General features: G+C 45.0%; 2 protein-coding genes across 3 annotated transcripts; both read right to left on the bottom strand.

The window, feature by feature from the left end:
- Positions 1-308: 308 nt before the first annotated feature.
- DFL_009271 (uncharacterized protein) lies at positions 309-7124 on the bottom strand (the record flags this gene model as incomplete). The annotated part of the gene is made up of 3 exons (XM_067639132.1): positions 309-855; positions 931-6714; positions 6793-7124. 3 exons carry the CDS (start codon positions 7122-7124, stop codon positions 309-311), a joined length of 6663 nt encoding a protein of 2220 aa, XP_067486951.1.
- Positions 7125-8540: 1416 nt separating this feature from the next.
- On the bottom strand, positions 8541-10784 carry DFL_009270 (uncharacterized protein; the record flags this gene model as incomplete). 2 transcript variants are annotated; one of them, XM_067639130.1, is made up of 1 exon in its annotated part: positions 8541-10784. In XM_067639130.1, the coding sequence occupies one exon, from the start codon at positions 10782-10784 to the stop codon at positions 8541-8543; it is 2244 nt and encodes a 747-aa protein (XP_067486949.1). The 2 variants fall into 2 exon arrangements, with proteins under 2 accessions (XP_067486949.1, XP_067486950.1); XM_067639131.1 differs by having other exon boundaries at positions 8541-10250.
- Positions 10785-19424: the final 8640 nt, after the last annotated feature.

Genomic DNA, 19424 nt, shown 5'->3' with positions numbered 1-19424 from the left:
ATCTCGAAACGTTAAAACTTCCAAACTAAACCAAACCAACCAACGTTACCACACAACGTTCACCTTTTCTTTTTTATAAAAAGCAAGCTAGAATCTGAAACGTTAATTTTGTAACATAATAGTCTCCATTTATATCTCTCTAACATTACAACAGGAAAAACAATAGCAAATAAACCCGCGATGCAAACATAATTGAAATTTTTTTTTTTTTAAAGAAATAAACAAAGTACAGCCTCAGAGTAAAAAAGAGGACAACCTGTACCAATCCTTCATCATATAATACACTCTTCCCCTCCTAAAAAAAACCCCTATTCCTCCTCCTCCTCCTCCTCCTCCTCCTCCTCCTCCTCCCCCCCTTCCGCAACCACAACCTCAAACCCCAATTCCTGATCAACATCAACATAACAATCACTCATCAAAAACGCACTAACCCTATGCGTCCCCTCCGTCGCCACCACAAACTCCAGTCTAACATTCGTCTTCTTTCCAAACGTCAACCGTTTAATAGCCAACAAACTATTCGTAGTATCATCCGTAACAACAACCCACCACCCTTCCATCTTTTGTCCTGTATAAAATGGTGCGTGGACCGTTAGATCGGGCTCTTCTGCGTCTTCTTCTTCGCCGTCGTCTTCTTCGCGGGATAGTGAGATGTTGATGTACGCCGGTTGACCAGCGACAATGGAGTCTTGATCTTCGATTTCGGCGTTAAATTCCACGTCCGGGTATTTTTCATTGGTGAAGGATGCGATGGCCTGTAATTGACTACGATCGAATCCTAACGCCTTCAGAAGTTTTTCTCTATTTTCACCATCCGGTCCCATCTCATCGATGAAGTCAAAGACTCGTTTGATCCTAAAATCAAAATACATTAGCCCCAGTCCCCCCAAAAGACTGCCTAAGATAAAAAAGGGGAAGAAGAATACATACCCAAACCCATTAGCAATCTTCACCTCCTCCGCCCCAAACCACGGTATCTGCTTCAGCGGACTATCCCTACTAACATCCCACATCCCCTGCACAACCATCTGACTCATCTCCATAGCCCTCATAGCATTAACCGCCCCCTCACTACTAAGCACATCCACGCACGCATTTAGTAACCCTAATACTTTCCCAACCACAACCGCCTGATCACTCTTCAAATCCACGGGCAACTGCAACCTCGAAAAATGCGCCTGAAGCAAAACAAACGCCTTAAAATGCGCAGACTCATAATTCACCGGTTCCTGCATCTTAACCGGTAAACTCTCATGAATCCTTCTCAACAAACCCCCCTCTTTCTTCCTAATTTGAATAACTTCAAACTCAGTAGCAGAGGTAACAATCTCTAATAACCCCTTCAACTTCGTCTTAGCATTCAAACTCAATAAGAACGTCTGCATCGTAATAAACGACACATTATAATACGCCGAAATCATTGCCGGGTTGAGCGGTGAAACACTATCATCCTCCTCATCAAGATCAATAGTCTTCGCCTCCGACAACTCCTTCAACGTATTCTCCACCATCTCCGACAAAAACGTAGAAAGCCCCTCATGACTAACATCCGTCAACCCATAAAAGCTAGGATTCGCAAGAAGTCTCCTATAAAAATAGGTATATGTAGTCCAATCAACCGCATCTTGAGTCGAAGTAATCATCTTCGTACTAATCTCCCCCACGAACGCATCGGCGAGATATGATTGTAAATGACTTTCGATCGGTAACGCCTCATTGACAAACTTGCGGTAATAATCCTTCTTCGCGGCGGGTGGCATAAGAACTGCTTTATCCGCCGACCGTCCGAGCATCTGAAGCACCTCATTCAACGGATAATCCACATACCGATGCTCCCGACCTTCAAAGAACTGAGTGCCCATAACCACAACAAGCGGCGCAGTAACATCCAATTCCCAACAAACATCTCTAGTCGCAAAGAGCACCTGCACAGCACCAGCCTCGAACAGATACCGTACAATCTGTTTATCAGAAGCATTCAGCGCTTCATGGAAATACCCAATCCCATGCCTCAAACTAGCCGCAAGTGCCTTCTCCGTGACTTTTTCCAACATCTTCAAAAACCCTTCATCCTCAGGATCGGCGTGTAAGAAAATATCCTCGTCATCACCAGCAATACACTGCGTCAACAAATCAACCGAGGAATTTCTACACTCCTTCCGGCTGGAGACATAAACCACCGCCCTTTCTCCCTGTGAATGTTGAACAATAGCCTGATAAACCGGCTTAACCATAGCCAGCATCAAACTCGGATGATGCGGTATCGTAAAACTCTGCATATGAACCACTAAAGGAACTGGTCGATCGAACGGACTGAAATTGTAAATCGTATGCGAAGTAGCTCCAATCCACTCCCCAAGATCCCTAGCATTCGCAAGAGAAACACTGAGCGCCACAATCCTCGTATCCGTCTTCTCCAGCTGAATGGCAATATACTGCATCCTAGACACCACAATCTCATAGAGATAACCAAGATTACCCCCAAGCATGTGAATATCATCCGCAATAAACAGATTAACAGTCTGCACATTCCGTCGTCTCTGCCATTGTCTAGACAGCACATCCCATTGTCCAGGTGTCGCAAGTACCAAATCTCCCTTTTCCAAAAGCTTAAGATCCGCCGTCGTCTCCCCCGTCAACTTCACAATCGTCTTCCCCAGATGTCCCATCCTCTTATTCCAATCCTTCAACCTCTGATCCACCAACTCCTGAAACGGCGCAATATAAACCGCCCTCCCAGGCTCCTTCTTCGACCAATGCCTCAACAGCGCAAACTCCGCGCAAACAGTCTTTCCACTCCCCACCGGAGCCCCCACAAACACATTCTCATCCGTCCCAAACAGCGAATTAAAAACCTGCGTCTGTATCTTATTAAACTCCCTCCACCCCGGATATAACGCCACAAACTCCTTCCTCTTAAGCGCATTAACCGGCAAGGGCTGCAAATCTAGTAATTGCGTATGCGCCGGAAACTTCTCCGGCAAAATCAACTTTCTAAAGCTGACCGCCAACTTTGTTTCCGAATGCATCCACCGATCGCTAACCACTGTAAAGAAATAATTCGGCGGAACGGGTTCGGAGATCGGTACCGTAAACTCCACAAGATGTTGATTCTCATCTCCGGTCGTATAGTCCCTCTTCAGAATAAACTGATCCGAAAACAGCACCTGCTCTCCATCGCAATCCTCAGCAATAATCCAGAACCCCTCAGCATTCCCATGAACCGCATCATCCCACTCAAACTCAGGCGTAATCGTCATCTCAACCCTCAACAAACTCCTCGTAACAGGCTGAACCTGAGCTTGAACATCAACCCTCGGAAACTTCCTAAGTAACGGATGAATAACCCTTCCATTACTAGCACTCCCCACCAACTCCCCCAACTCCGGAACCTCCATATCAAACATCCTACTCCACGGAATGTCCATCTTCTCCAGCTTCCTCACAACATCAGTAGGACAATCCGCGAACTGTCGAAGAGGCGTCATAGTCGGCCACATCCTCTTCTCAACAGTCTTACAAAGCTCCAGTGCAATCTTCGCGACGCTAGCCCACCCTTTCTTCAAACACATCTCAAACACCGCCCTCAAAATCCTCCCAGCACTCTGCGTAACATAAACCATATCAGCCATCAACGCCAACCCGTCCAACTTCAGCCGTGAAATATATGCCTGCAACAGCACATTAATCTTCGCCTGTGGATCCTCAGCCCCTTCCTTAACCGGCACCGGCACCTTCCCCAACAACTTTTGCAACTCAGGAGTCTCATCCCTTCTCACAGGGATATACTTAAACTCCTCACTCAACGAAAACAACCTAAACATCTCAATAGTAGAGATATTAGGCGCCAAATGCTGAGTATAAGTCTGCATACTCTTATGCGTAATATAATAATGACTTGCAATCCTCCCCAACTCCGTTGCCGTTAGTTTCCCGGATTTAACATCATACTTGACAAGTCCACACTTATCAAGCATAACCGCCGCCGAATGTGCCAAATCCACCCTCTTCTGGAGCAACGCATCATCTCCATCATAGTCGTGCCCAACGTTATAAATAACCGGCGACCGCAGCATCCTAACGTAGAGATAAGTATACCCCAACCATTCCACCGCATCATCCCGACTCTTAACAGTACCCAACACAACCTCAGCATTCAAATTATCAATCAGCTTGCTCACAAACTGACTTTCAATCGGAAGCTGTTGATTCAGCAAACCAAGGTAATATTGTAACTCCGTGCTCTTCGTAATGATGATACCCTCTCCGTAAACATCATACTGCGGCCTTCCAGCTCTTCCAAGCATCTGGAGCACATCCTGCGGCGAAAGTTCTACCCAATCACCCTTTTCAGGGGAGTAAACAGTAGTACCCTTGATGATAACCGTATGAGCCGGAAGATTAACACCCCAAGCAAGAGTAGCAGTGCAGACTAGCACCCTCAGCGCACCATCAGTAAACAAATCCTCCACAATCTGCCTATCGAACCTCCCCATCCCCGCATGATGGATACCAATACCATAAGGCATCAAATCCTTCAGCTCCGCATTCTCAACTCCCTCTGCCTCCTCCCTCAAAATCTCTTGACTGGCTTCATCGCTTCGGATAATATCCCCGATAGTCCCAAGCTCAATAGCTTTATCCCTGACATACTTCCCCGTCTTCCCCGTATCCGCCCGAGAATGTACAAAGATAAGCATCTGATTCTTGGTAACTTGTTCCATCACCTTATTATACGTAACTTCGTTCATGACCTGCAGTTGTTTATGCGGTTTCTTCTCCGTCACACCCACAAACTCCTGTTTGAGGGGACAAGGTCGATAACTGCCATCGAAATGGAAAAGTCCAGAGACGGTATCAACCCGCAGGAACGCAGCAACGTCAAGGTAATTCGGCAAAGTAGCAGACAACCCAACGATACGCACAGCTTCAAGAGTTTGCTCCTGCCGTCTGATCGTTCGGCTAACAATACTCTCAAGCACGGGACCACGTTCGTCATGAAGTAAATGAATTTCGTCGATAATAATCAACCTGACAAGGTTCGTATAACTCGTATCCGTAGCCTTTCGAGTAATAACATCCCACTTCTCCGGCGTGGTAACAATAACTTGCGTATCCGCAATCTGTGCTTTCGTCAACTGTCGATCTCCAGTCAACTCCGCAACTTTGATGCCATAATGCTCAAGTCTTTTTCTAAAATTGCCGACTTGTTCTTGGACCAAAGCCTTCAAGGGGGCGATATATATGATCTTAAAATCATCAAGCCGAACCTGTCCAGTATTCGGATCAATATTCTTCCCAATCTCGCGTAACATCGTCAACATGGCCACATTAGTCTTTCCAGAACCCGTGGGCGCACAAACGAGCATGTTTCCATCTCCGTTAAACGCGGTTGGGTAACATTTCGACTGAATTCGGTTAAGTTCTGTTGATTTCGACGCCGTAAAGGGGTGCTGTGCCCACTGAGGCATGGAAGATACACTGACCAATTCCTCACCGGGGATGTCGCCTTTCTTTTTAGGAATGGGGATATGGTACTCTTCGTACCCCTTAAAAAGTCGCTTTGTCGAACCTTGCGGGAGCTTGACGTTAGGGTTTGTCATGAGGTGATTTCCTTGTTCGAAGATGAGGTTTTCAAGATCAAAGGTCTTCTTCGGCTGTAGTCCGGTTACAAACTGTCCCGCCTTCTTCTCTCCCTGCGGATGCTTTTCCTCAGCCGGAACATCAACATCCATCAGATCCGCCTTGATAGCCTTGCCACCACTGGTAGCAGCCGAAGAAGCAGGTTTCCCATCCCTCGCCTCAACCTCATCCAAAATCCCCTTCAACCCCGCCTGTACCATCTCCTTCCTAATCCCCTCCGCCTCATCTTCCCCACCAGCCTTCGCAAGTCGTGTACACCACACAATCTTCTCGCGATTTTTCGTAAGCACCTTAACAATATCGAAATGCTCATAATCAAAAAGTTCCATAAGGTCATTTTCCAACTGTCGTAATGGAACCTCACTGGCCAATAAATCCATCGCAGTCGTAGACTTTGTCGCTGCCTCGTGGACGTCCGCGTAGACGGTACCGATCGTTCGTTGTAGCCAGAATGCATCGATCATATGTGCGGGTACAAACTCCTTATCTTCGTCTTTGCCCTTCTTCTTCCCATCCGACGTAGTAGTAGCTTTGATGACTAACTCATCACTACTTTCCTCATCTTCATCTCCTTCCTTCTCCCCTTCGTCTTTAACAGCAGCACCATCTTCTTCTTCATCATCACTCCCATCATCCCCAACCTCAAAAGTCCCAGCCCCTTCTTCATCCTCTTCCTCATCCTCATCAAACACAACAGCAACACCATGTCGATCATCCAAATCCTCCACCTCTCCTTCCCCGGTACCCCCCATCTCTTCATCCCCCTCAGCATCATAATCCGTAATCTTTTTCCCCAGGTTAACCAGCTTATTAAACCTATCAGCCTTCAACACCACCCCCAAAACCTCATCAATCTCCTTTTTTTTATCAAAATCCTTAAGACCCTCGGATTTTAAAGTCTCAAGGATAGCATCGGCTGCAGACCGTACGACATCAGATGGGACGTCGCCGTGTAATTCGTCAAGAACGAAGGAGAGGATTAAATCGTATACGTCGCGGGTTTCTTGCGTTCGCGGACGGTATTTTAGACCTTCGATTGCAAAGTCTGTGGCTGACGATAACGTTGCTTCTCTATATTACTCAGAAAAATCACATTAGCATCTAACTCCATCCATCAAAAAGGCAAAAAAAGCGTGGAAAGGGATATACTTCTTCCTCCTATCCCCCCTCATCGGCACCCTAACATCCTCAACACCACCACTACCCCCCAATCCCCCAAGTTCACTTTTCTTCATCGGTTTCCTCTTTTCCTTAGGTGCAATATCACGAGTCGACCGCGTCCCCATATCCTTAATACTCACGCGCCCAGCAAGCGATTCAGCTTCTCCACTCGCTTCATCGCCACGTCGAGGTCCTGATCCAAATCTTCGATCGGCTTGGAGGACTAAATTCGACATGTTGGCGTAATTGTATTGGGATTGGTTGGAGGGTTGGCCGCCTCCACCTCCTCCTCCACCGCCGCCGGAGCCTTGTCCGGACATCTTTTTCGATGGGTATTAGGGTGGTATGGCCGGAGAGTGGCCGGTGGTTGGGATGGTTATGATGGTGGGTTTTATGGAAATGACAGTCGTAAGTCGTGAATAATCGGCAAATGGATGGAATGGTGATGGCGATGAGGCGTTAACGATAGAATTCGATGACTACAACGTCGGTGGGTATTGTGTCGTGGATTAAAACTCTCACGCGTGCAAAAAAAAACGTATTTATCGTGGGAAAAAGGACAAGATACTAGCAGAACGCAAGTTCAATGCTATAGCGATGACCCCAAATATGATTGACGGCGCTTCGTATGTTGGTTGGAGATGTCGAAGCTGGTGCACGTGGAGTTGTGGTTTTGGTGAAGCTCAAAGATTTTTTTTTTAGGTTTCTGGGAGTCAAAAAGTCGCGACGTTGAAGGGTAGCTTGAACGCCAAGGATTCAACACACAGCTACTCCACTAAGCTCACATGTATCATTCTACGTGTAGGCACTACCGCGAGACTGCATTCTTGGTTACGAAGTATATTCTCTAAATGATAATATTGACTGTTCTTCTAATGTTTCATTCCATCTAAATATCATATCCTATCCTACAAATACAATAATAATAAAAAACCACCACTGTATGAAGCCGTATGGCCAAAGAGCCCACAGAGAGAGAGATGAATAATACTCAGCTTTTGATTATCTCAAACAGGTATGATATGCAGATGCATTTATCCCCATGCATGCATCCACGAAATAAAAATATAGCCGCGACGTGCCTCAGCAATACCGTTCAAATATGGAGCATGCCCGCTAGTTGAAAACAAAAAAGAAACGAACAGCTCGCCCAAGAGGATTTTGAGGAAGAAGAGCAACCAAGGAGCCTAAGAATATAGAACCCGCCAAACAACCAAAAAGGGAAAAAAAAAAAGACAATAGACAAAGGAGATGGAGATGCAAAGGACAACTAAAGGAAAGGAAGGAGTGGGAGAAAGTAAAAATTAATAATAGTGTCAGTTTTCAATAGTTAGTAGTAGTACCATAGGAAAGCCCTCCCAAATCAATTATGCCCGGAACGCCACGCTACAACCGACTCGAAGGAAAATTCCAACAAAGGAAATAGTTTTATAAAGGGGGGGGGGGGGTTCGACAGTGGTAGTTGAGAGGTAGGTGGAGACAGAGCAGAGTAGTCAAGTCGGAAAAGGAGGAAGAGAAGAGGAGGTAATGCAAGGAACAAAAAGGAAAAGGAAAAAAGTAAGAATGGCATCATGAATGCCGCGATGCGTATGATGTCGTATGTAAAAAAAGACAAAAAGAAAAAAGAAATCAATAACATGCGAAAAAGTATGCAAGATGAAAGAGAAGGAGGAATGAGAGCCCATGGCAATGTGATTCTAGTCCCAAATATGTTTTCGATGGTAAAGTTCACTCAATCATTTATTCTTCGAAAACAACCCCTTCAAACCCTTCTTTTTCTTCTCACCACCAGATGACTTGAATGTATCAAAGATACTGCTGCGGCCACCGATACTAGCATTACCGGTGAAAGGGCGGGCAACTGAGTTCTTACCGACAGTTGTGTTACTAATTTGAGTGTCGGTGCGATAGAGAGCGGTGGTAGCAGTAGCAGGTGGTGGGGGCGGTGGTGGATTCAGAGCGTAGCCGTAAGAGCGAGAACGACGGGAATCCGAATTGAGAAGGTTGGCCGGGTCGACAGGGTACTGAGGACGGGGTTGGACCAATTCTGGGTTCGAATCCGAAACGATCTCGGGAGAAGCCGTATATCCATAGCCAGGGGCTTCGAAAGTGTGCTTGCTTGGAGGAATAGCCAATGGAGGGAGACGATGCTCGTTAGGGAGGGTGAGTGGGAGGCGATGTTCACCGCCAACGCCTCCGAAAGCAGGTGGAGTAACCGGTGAAGGTGGTGATACAGTAGATGCACCAGATTCAAGATCCATGTTGCTTTCGAAGTTAAATTGATTTTGGTCGATCATATCTGGAATATCCATATCCGAGGCGTTTTGGTAAGACGACGCAGTAGGATTCGGGGCGGTTTTTGGGCGGTATGGGGTACCAAGCAGGCCGGTGACACGTTCGGTATTGGAACGAGTAGGCCAGGACAGCTGGCTAACAGCAGCTTTGGCACCAACGGGTGGAGAATGATCCGACCACCCGGCAACCATGGTGGTCTCGGGGCCAACGGAGGCTCTAAACTCCTCGGCCGCAGAGGTAACATTACCCCATCCCTTGGTGATGTCACCATTCCACTCCTTCTTGAGCCTGTCCGCGCATTCTCTACAAACACGGAGGGCACAGTGGGTGCAGTACTGCATTCCATCAACAGCAACACGTCGGCATGTAGTACATGGGACGGGGTGGTGATAGTTCTTGAAGGGCATCATGACCTGGTGCCGGGTGTTGCATTTGATATGGCTTGGCGAGAAGGAGATAGCCAGATGCTTCGGTCCAGGAACAGGAGGGATGTTTGGACGAAGAGGAGATGAGTTGGACGAAGGCATGGTGTTAGCACGTCTGTTTTCTGGGAGAGATGGAAGCATATTTTGTGAATTTCGAAAGCTGCCAGTTCTAGAGAGGTTCTGTGGTGGAAGGAATCGAGGAGGTGGAGGAAGTCGTTGGCTGGCACTGTTAGGACGATATTGGTGCGGATATCTAGAGAGAGGAGGGCCGCGGCGGGGACTGTTAGGGTTTTGTAAGTGATGTGGAGGAGGAGGGGGGTGAGGAGGATAAGAGTGTGGTGGCGGCAGACGAAATCTATTATTTGTAGGTGGTGGACCGCCCTGGGAGAAGTTTCTCCTTTCAGATTGTGGTTGTTGGGGATACACTACGGAACTCTGCATGGAAGCAGATTCTGAAGGAGTTGGAGAGTGTGTGAATCGGGTATTGATACTAGGGTCCCTGTCCGTCCACTCTTGGGGCAACGTAGAGTTACTTGGATTATCACGCAACGGTGGGGGTGGCGGTTTGCGGTTGACGGTATTTATAGTACTAGCACCAGCGGGCCGTGACATCCCTGTGACCGTCATGCTCGACGGCCTTGAATCAAACTCCGAACCGATGGCAGATGTTCCTGAGAGCCTCCTGGGACGGCCAATATTTGACATATAAAACCCATCATCCGGCATTGTGGAAGTTGACAGCCGTTGTCCATTCAGCTGCATCTGCGGACCATTTGTTTGAATAGGAGGAAGAGGGCGAGGTCCGTCCTTCCTGAAGGAGCTAACCGTAGATATGGCATCCACAGACGGCGGCACGGTAGAACGTGCAGGTGGAGCATCCGACGGGTGAGTGAGACCGGAAACCTGAGAGACAGGAGTCGAAAAGCCATCATCGACGTTTGCTCCAGTTGGAATACCACCACCACCATTATTTGACGGCACAGGAACCGGCCCAGGACCAAGAAAGCTACCAACACCGCCACCATTGCCAACATTTGGATTTACACGTCGTGAATCCCGCCTCGCCAAATGAGTCGGACCAACAAACGACGATTTCGCATTAGAAGGAATTGGTGGTTGTTGTTGCTGTGGAGAGACGCCATTTTGAATTGGAGGTGGTGGTATAGCAGGAACCTCTGGCGGCAGTGATCCAGATCTCAATGGCCTCTTCAACTTGGTGGACGTGGTACTGCTAGTGGATCGCTTTCTAAACAACTTCATCTCGTCTTTCTCCTTCTTTCAAGTCGTTCCTGCTCTAAAAAACCAGCAGCAAACGACTTAATATAACAAAGACGAAGAAAACGACGAGGACGGGAAAGAGATCGACGAAATCCTCAATGAGTATGCACGAGGCAGACGACGGCAGGATGCGAGATGGCGCATGTATTTTTGGGCCGAAAAAGAAGGGCGAGATATGCAAGAAGGCGTGCGAAAGCAGGTCGAGCTACGGAAAATCGAAAGGGGAATCCGGAAGAAGGGCTGCAAGTGGCAAGCAGCTGCAAGATGGCGAGTGGGAACGTATTCTTCTTTGTCTAGTGGGATGCGAGGGTTAATGTCAATTAGATCAGTTTCCATCACACATGGCTGGCCATATGCATATGGGAGAGGTTGATGATGAGATCAAGAACGAGACTCGTTCTAGCGAGATGGAACTTGGCAAGGACTTACCGGTTTAATGGACAAAGCCAACCGAACAAGGAGACAAAAAAAAGCAGCCGACCGACCGAATATCTCAAAGACAATGATTGCAATTGACCGACCGATTGCTATTGATATCAGCCGACGGAATGGTGAAAAATAAAAATCCCAATTGACTGTTGAGCAATTGCAATTGCCGGGACTGCCCAAATGATGACAGTAACAGCGACAGCAATACAGCAATACAGCGGTCACTACCGGTAAACCAGCCACCAATACAGACAGAGAAAAAAAATGGATAGGTGGAAACGAAGACGGGGAATAAGATGGGGATAGATGGTTATGGAAGAGGTAGAAGTGGAGGAATTCAAGTTGATGGAGGGAGAGAATGGAATGGAATGGAATTATTGGCAAGTTTATTCGCAAATGGCTGGTCACCAAGAAGATGGTCCGTTGATTGATTGAGCGCGGCACTGCAGCTGCTACAAACACTCCCGCAAATGCATCGAGAGCGTCAATAAGCCTCGGTGCCTGTGTAGTTACTTGACTACTGGTTTTTAAGCCAGAAAACACCAGGGAAAGGAGCCGGCGACGTCGGGAAGAATGGGAGAGTAAAGATTAGTAGTGATTAGTGAGTGAGCGAGCGAGAGATTGTACTGGGACAATAGATTCACAGATAACGAACGACAAGGCCCAGCCGAAGGAAGTCCCAAATAGAAGAAGCGAGGCCCAGGGGTGTACGTATAGTACGTATAATATAGACTCTGCGAAAGGAAAAGGCGCAGGAGGAAGAACGGAAAGAAGAATTAGAGGTGGGAAAGGAGGAGAATAAAGGTTGCATGTAACGTCGTCGACGATGGCAATTGCAAGGTACAAGTACAAGCTAATAGAAAATAGAAAAACCAAAATATCCACTGCAATGCGCTAGCGTCGTTACTTCCAGTCGGCAGAAAGTGGGTACAGTGTCCTATTCCAGTTAGTCTTTGTCGGTGGATGGAAATGGAGATAATTAATGTCGATGCTGATGATGCATATAACATGCTGGAGGTTGGTTGTTAAACTGATGGTTGTGATAGTTGATGGTGGCAATTAATGTTAACTGTTACGGACAATATGCAGCACAACAGAAAAGCTCTTTCCGAAGCCCATCGAATCGCCATGTGTCTGCTTGTCACCGAACAGAAAAAATAAATAAAATGAGAATCGGATGATGGTATCTCTCTAATTGTCAAAGAAAAAAAGAAAAAAGAAACCAGGGGGCAACCATGACCAGAACGACCAGCCAATTCTAATTCCTGTCCCGATTCGTAAGCTTTTAAACCCGCCAAACGACGTCAAGCCCCGAACGCCACCGACAATAAACGACTCGCATAGGACAAAATTACAATATCATCATCTCTATCATCATTGCTCTCATGGTCTCCACGAGAAGAATACCCTTTTGTGTAGATTCTATCGTGTTCCTGAAACACACATCACAATCGCACAGCATAATAGTCTCGTACAACTTGTACAAATCATTCTAGGAACAGGCATATTTTTCCTTCTTATCATTTCTCGGCACACATCATTCCGTCTGGGTTCTAAACACTTATCCTATCGATTTTGACTTACATACCTTCAAACAGGATTCCGTTTCCGCACATCTTGAGGCCTTTTTTTCTTCGTCCAAAAACGAAACCTGTTCTCAGGTTCATCTTCATACTTTCTAACCCAGGAACGGATTCTTATTTATAGAGTCTAGGTATGCACATGCCCCATGTCCTTGCAGTCAGTGACAGGAGAATGTGTGGGGGTTAACGGTTTAGGCACGTGATCGTTCTTATCAGATCCAGATCTTCTTTAATATTATTATAATTTTATAGGATCCGGACGCTCATTTGTACTTGCAGAATACATAGATATCTAGATAGTATTCTTATTCTTACAAGATTGATGGATCCTAGAGTCTACGCAGGCCACATAAGAAGAAATCTTCAAACCGGCCACTATCTCGGGAAAACATCCCATCGATATCACCATGTTTCACAATCCTAGACCAAAAACTTCTGAGATTAATTAAAATTTTCCAGTCTCACAAATCTACATACCTACCAAGAAAAGACCAACGTCTTTTTTCAAATTCTTTCCAACAAAGGCAATGAAAAAAGACTTCTATGCGAAAGTGTCTGGAATTCGTCTTTCCGGATTTGCATGACGTTCCGGACTAATACTTTTTAGGTGTCGGAAATACAACATATTCAACACTTTCTTCACCGCGAAATATAACTAGCATTTGGGCATGGGGCAAAGACTACATTCCCCATCCATCACATGCTGGCAACAAACAGCTTCTGCAGAACTAACATCAACTTATCTCTTCGCAAAATTCCGTAATCGTATCCACGTATAGTTGTACAAGAAGTACGGATTACAAATTAATAAAAGGCTTTCCCCGTCTCGGAACGGTTGTTTCTTTCCCGATCCCTCCCGATCGACATTAGTCCGAAATAGTACTTAACATACCTTGCCCGGATCCTTCTATAATTTCTCTACTATGCGTACGTTTACATCTACCCCAATTCATTTTCCGAAGAAACAAAAGATATTAACGTTCTCCTACCTCCATTCCTGAAAACTATCACCCACTAGAACTCCTCTCCTAAATCCTTCAGTGCTCTATACTACCATATACTTCTATCGTAAAATATCCTAGCCCAGTAGCTACTTTCCTATATTTAGTTACTATTCTCAATGTTAGACTTGTATTTACACATATAGTAGGTAACCAAGCCCCTATTTTGAAATTCAACTCCATTCTATACAATCTCACACATCTGCCACCCTTCAACTTTCAACTTTCAAGAGTTTTCATATCCCAAGCGACATATTAACTCAGCGCGCCTTTTACTCCCTCTTAGGCGAAGAAATAATCTAAAATGTTTGATTGTATCATATAATATCCATAATTTATACATATAACCCCTCCTACTATATCCTTGAAAATCCCACTACAGTCAGCAATAGGTATCCTTGAGCTAAGAGAAAAATCTTGTGAGATGGCGACTGAATAGCCGTCAAGATATCAATCGGCTTTGGAGGTACTCCATCGAGTGAAGTACTATTAGAAATAATGGGCAGTACGTTGGCGTTGGAGATGGATTTGAATTATGAATCGATATCGATGGTAGAATGTGAATAGGCTGAGGTTTAACCCACTTTGAAGCCATAGTGATGACTATATGTATTTTGCATTCAAAGCAAATTTGATAATATTTTAGAAATATTTGAGACTTGTACGTTACATTCACGAAAAAATATTGTCTATACCTACTTTAAGTGCATAGTACTGCCATATCAACTGGGCAATGTATTCCAAGATGTGGGCCGTCGAAACTGCCACATTTCTAACACGCTCTCCAAATGTTACTACCTAGCCATGGCCAGCTGGTTCCTACAGTCGAGCTAACATTACCTCTTATCATTAACACTGACTTACGGGTCATTATTTCTGCTAGCCCGTTTAAACATAAGATATGCTTTATAATTTGATATCAGCCTTCCTCCAACTTCCAATAATTACATACTTACTAAAAAAAAACCTAAAACCAACGTAATTACGTAAGATCCAATCGGCCTGCTAGGAAGAGTCAAACATGCCTGAAAATACAGCCTTGCCGTATCGACAAAAGTAGCTAATGGCTGGCTATTCGATAACGTTTCCTTCCACAGTCTACAACTCCTCCCACAGGGTTTTTATAACCTGATCCTCCCATACTCTCTTTACAGTCATCCAGCATTCCTCCCAGGTTCTGGAAATCACCGTCACTATTTCAGAACACCATTATCAATAAGTTTATCCTACCGACTAAAACTCACACCGAATCCCTTAGAAATCTCAAATACCGCAAGCCCAACACTTCTTCTTGCCCTATCCCTCAGTATCATGAACCTGATGCAGCAGACATGGAGGAATATGCGACTGATTTGTGCGAATGGGAGTTATGATCGTTGTGGAGATAATAGATTGAAAGTAGTGAGGTTGATTCGGAGGGTACAGTATACTATTCAGGGAACGGTAGATGATGGAATGCTGGTTTTGGAATTGGCTGTGTATTGTGATAATTTGAGTTCACATACGGGACAGTTCTTTCGGCTGCCTTTTGCGACTCATAGGCGTGATCTGTTTTGGAAGGACGGGTATGATGATAAATCGAGGGCTGTACCACGGGATGTTAGGATGTGATGTATAATCAATTAATTAAAGAGGATCTGGAAGAGTATTAGCGAGAGAGGGACCTATTTAGAGAAATCCTTTATTTCTTGTCTGGAATAAGACGAAAGGCTGTCTTAAGAACAAATAACTACTCAAGAATTTGGAGGATATCGATATGACTAAGATATATATCGGATGGGTTGCCTTTAAAACTTGTGGCTGAGCAAGGACCCTTGTAACTAGCTGGAGTTCTAATGATTATCATGAGGAAGTTAACTACCTAACACTTACCACCTCGTAGGTATACTTCAGTACCTATGCTATTTCTAGTTTACCCTACATACCGAATTAGTAAAAGAACCCACAAACTAAGGAGTCTGGCGACGAGAAAGTTTGAAAGGATGCATCAAGCTACTTACTACGCGCCACACGCAATACTGCAAACAATGCCATCAATCACCAAGCTACCTACCGAAGTACATATAAACTTTCTATCTTATCTTGACTTCCCATTCCAAGTTTCCGCAGCCAATGTATGCACCCTTTGGCGGTCCATACCGTCCTTACCACAATCTCAAAAAAGCCGCTACACTCTGCTCTAGAAAACCCCTACATTCTTTCTAGATGGTGAACCACTTCCCCCACGGACTTTCAGGGCTAACAATATCCAAATCTACCAACTTCTCTTCGATAAAAATTTCTAAGGAGGTGTAGACAATGATAAACCGTCAAAGGGTTTTCAACTGGTCGTTGGCTTAGATAAAGATATCATATCGAGCCACATATACCACATCCCCTCATCTATAGACCCAGGCTCAAAAAGTTTCTACCTCATCGCACTCCTCCACCTTAAAACCATGCAAATGAAATCCTACCAATCCTGGATCAAAAAGCCACAGATCCCACCGCGCTGCCCATGCCGTCCTTTCACCGACCTATGTCACAAAATATCTTTACCAAAAAAACCACATATTCCTCAATGAACCAGGTTTTAACCCGAATCGACGATACTAGAAGTCATGGAAGTATACCTCACATTCTGCTCGGGACAAGAACCTAAAGTCTTCGCAGGATCTAAACAGAGATCCTCATATCGGACTCATATAGCTCCAAAATTTTAGCCGACAGAGCGTTTAATAAACATATTTCCATCAATGACAATCTACCAACTAACATTGGCGGCGTGGGAGAGATTTATGAGTGGACACGGTGACGCTCCTAAGCCCGCGGATAAAGAAATTACTCACATTAAATTCTCCATGTTAGTAGCTTCGTGGACGCTAGGCTACTCTGATAATCCAATTTTACAGCTAAATTTGCAGGCTCGTGGGGATTCAGTGGATGTTGGGGAGCTATCATCATATGATCGGGAGGATTTGGGAAACTGAGGTCAATTCTTAATACAGAAAGATTATAGATGGATTAGGGTGAAGTAACATTTGAAGGATATGATCATGATCTGACCACCCTCTAGACGGCTTCAGCTGAGCAGGCCATGATCGAACTTTAACCGTTTAACCTTTGAACGGGAGGAAAGAAGCTTAGATGGTTGTTAGTCATGAGGATCACAGGGAAAAAAATATACGAGATTGTCTTGATAAGTGATGTATCAAGGGGGAGCTCCGAGTTATATCGATCAACTTAACCTTTGATTTGTAAATCGAGGCGGTATTTGCCGCCACAGTGGTTTTAATTCTGTATCTGCAAGATTACTATCATCGGATCTAGGTTACATTACCGTGCCGTGGAATATTTTCTTGGTATTTACCGCAGGAAAATATTCATTGGAGACGTATTCACTCTATCCTACCTTTTCATTAATTTATTCGGAAAGACTGTGCGATAAGCGTGGGAATACACGTACGGCAATATCCGATAATCGGCTTGTTTGATATCGTACACAAACGTCACAAAGGCAGAACCTTTGTTTGGTTGACTTCGAATATTCCAATTGCTGGGTTAAGTGACAATAGAAGTAAACTTTATCTTCGAATGAGCATCCCACGTTGTGATCCTTCACTCCAAAAGCACTGTGTAAATTTCCTCCTCAGACGTCACTTTGTATATGTTATGCATTTGTGGCAGCGGCAGGGGTAGGTCAAGAAAATTGCGAAAATATCCTAAATACCCGGGATAAGCTTCCCTTTATCCCCGCATCCGGATCCAGATTTCCGTGCATATTCTATCCTGCCTAACTGCAGTGTTTGCCCCGGTGTAACATGGAACGTGCGCATGCACCTCAAAAAAAAGAGTTTATTGTCGGGTCAGACCGAATGTTCAGTTCTTCAGATCAGTGGGAATATGTAGCTGAGTAAGCCTTGGCTCGTGGGCAATAGTATTGAGCATTGAGGGTGTTTTAAAACTCTCCCTTGTTGGATTTTAAACTATACGCTTCTTTGTTATGTGGTTATGTATCCTCATGGTCAATTGTGTCTTGTCAAAGAAAGTATTGTATATGCAAGTACATCGACTTAAAAATTAACCATTCCTATCCAGAGAAAGTCATACCAGAAATACAGGCCAAGTATTTCATTTACCACTAAATTCTGCGAAAATCCCCACACTGAATACGTTAGTCCCTAGCGTACAATCCGGGGCCGCGATATGCGAACCGCAAAGTTAGCCTTATACATAGTATACATTTCTGAACTAAAAACCCCTCAAAAAATATTCTCCTTAATCTCTACCTACTACCAAACTAGTTGATATTTATGATTACTCTATAATAGTCACCCTATATGATCTTCATTCATCCTTACCCCGTATCTCGACTACCCATGCATTCGCTTACTTTATACAACCCTAATTAATGATTACTAACCATCTAGAATGCCTTCATTTACCCGTTTTCCGGGGTTTCCCATATGTTTAACTCCATAGATTTTTCAGTAGCTTCGGTCGCTTCTCGCCGGGCAGTATCCTAGCATGGTTTGGGAGGCTGAAGTTGATATAATATATTTACACGTTGATACGAGGTTTAGCGTTTGAGGTAAACGAACTTGTTAGCTGTGAAGAACGTAGAGCTCTTTTTGATAGAGTATACGAGGCTTCTATCCGGGGTATAGGCGTTAACCGGGTGGAGTAGATGTAACGTACAATTGTATAACCGGTATCTGATCCGTTTTTGACAAGTATACCTGTGATTTTGCGAAGAGTATCAATGAGACTAATCTCGCACACAGACGTCACGAAGGGGGAGTGATGAGACCTCGTTATCTAATTGGTTAGGGGTATTGATTATCTTGCAATGAAATCTCAGAAAGGGTAATACTCTTCTCACTTTTGCTTCTGCTAGATGATTGGTGAGATTCCTTTTACCGTCGGGCCTAGATGCCGTCGAAGATGGTAAGATAGTACCTATCATTTCAACGTCATGGGCAAGTAGCCTTTACGAACTAGTCAACCTCGAGGAATATATAAATAAGCCATCGATGACCTCCTCAAGGAACTAATCCCACAGTATTCTCATCCTCACAACTTCAAACCAATCAAAACAAACCTCCAATCCAAACTACCACTTCAAATCTCTCGAAGAACCCTTTCTTCTACCACAAAACTACATCAAAATGAAGTTCATCAGCGCCATCGTCATTGCCGTCCTCTCCGCCGCCGCCATGGCCGCACCCACCCCAGACGAAGGCGTCACCCTCGAGAAGCGTGGCTGCCCCGCCGGTGTTATCTGTATTTCTGGCGAGTGCCGCTACTGGAATTGCAACCAAAGTGGATGCTCTGTTGGTCCTCCAACTGGCCAGGGCTGTTAAGTAGCTGGTTTGATAAACGAAGATTCGGGTATGTTATTCACGATACCGCCCTCTATAATGTCTTTTGGTTTGGATGGTTGTGATAGGAGAGTGTTATGTTCGCTTTGCTAATACTTCTACTCATATATAGTATGATCGCGAGGCCCTTCGGAGGGATGAGTGAAGAAAAGACTATGGGTGTTACAATTCAATTTCCATTTCAATTGCGAGTAATTAGGCCGGTCTATCTTAGAATTCACATTCGAGCCCTTGCGCGAAGGGGCGGAT

Source organism: Arthrobotrys flagrans (assembly GCF_004000055.1).
Source record: "Arthrobotrys flagrans strain CBS H-5679 chromosome Unknown unitig_1, whole genome shotgun sequence".
Classification (NCBI taxonomy): Eukaryota; Fungi; Ascomycota; class Orbiliomycetes; order Orbiliales; family Orbiliaceae; genus Arthrobotrys; species Arthrobotrys flagrans.
This window is presented reverse-complemented; position numbering and strand designations above follow the sequence as displayed.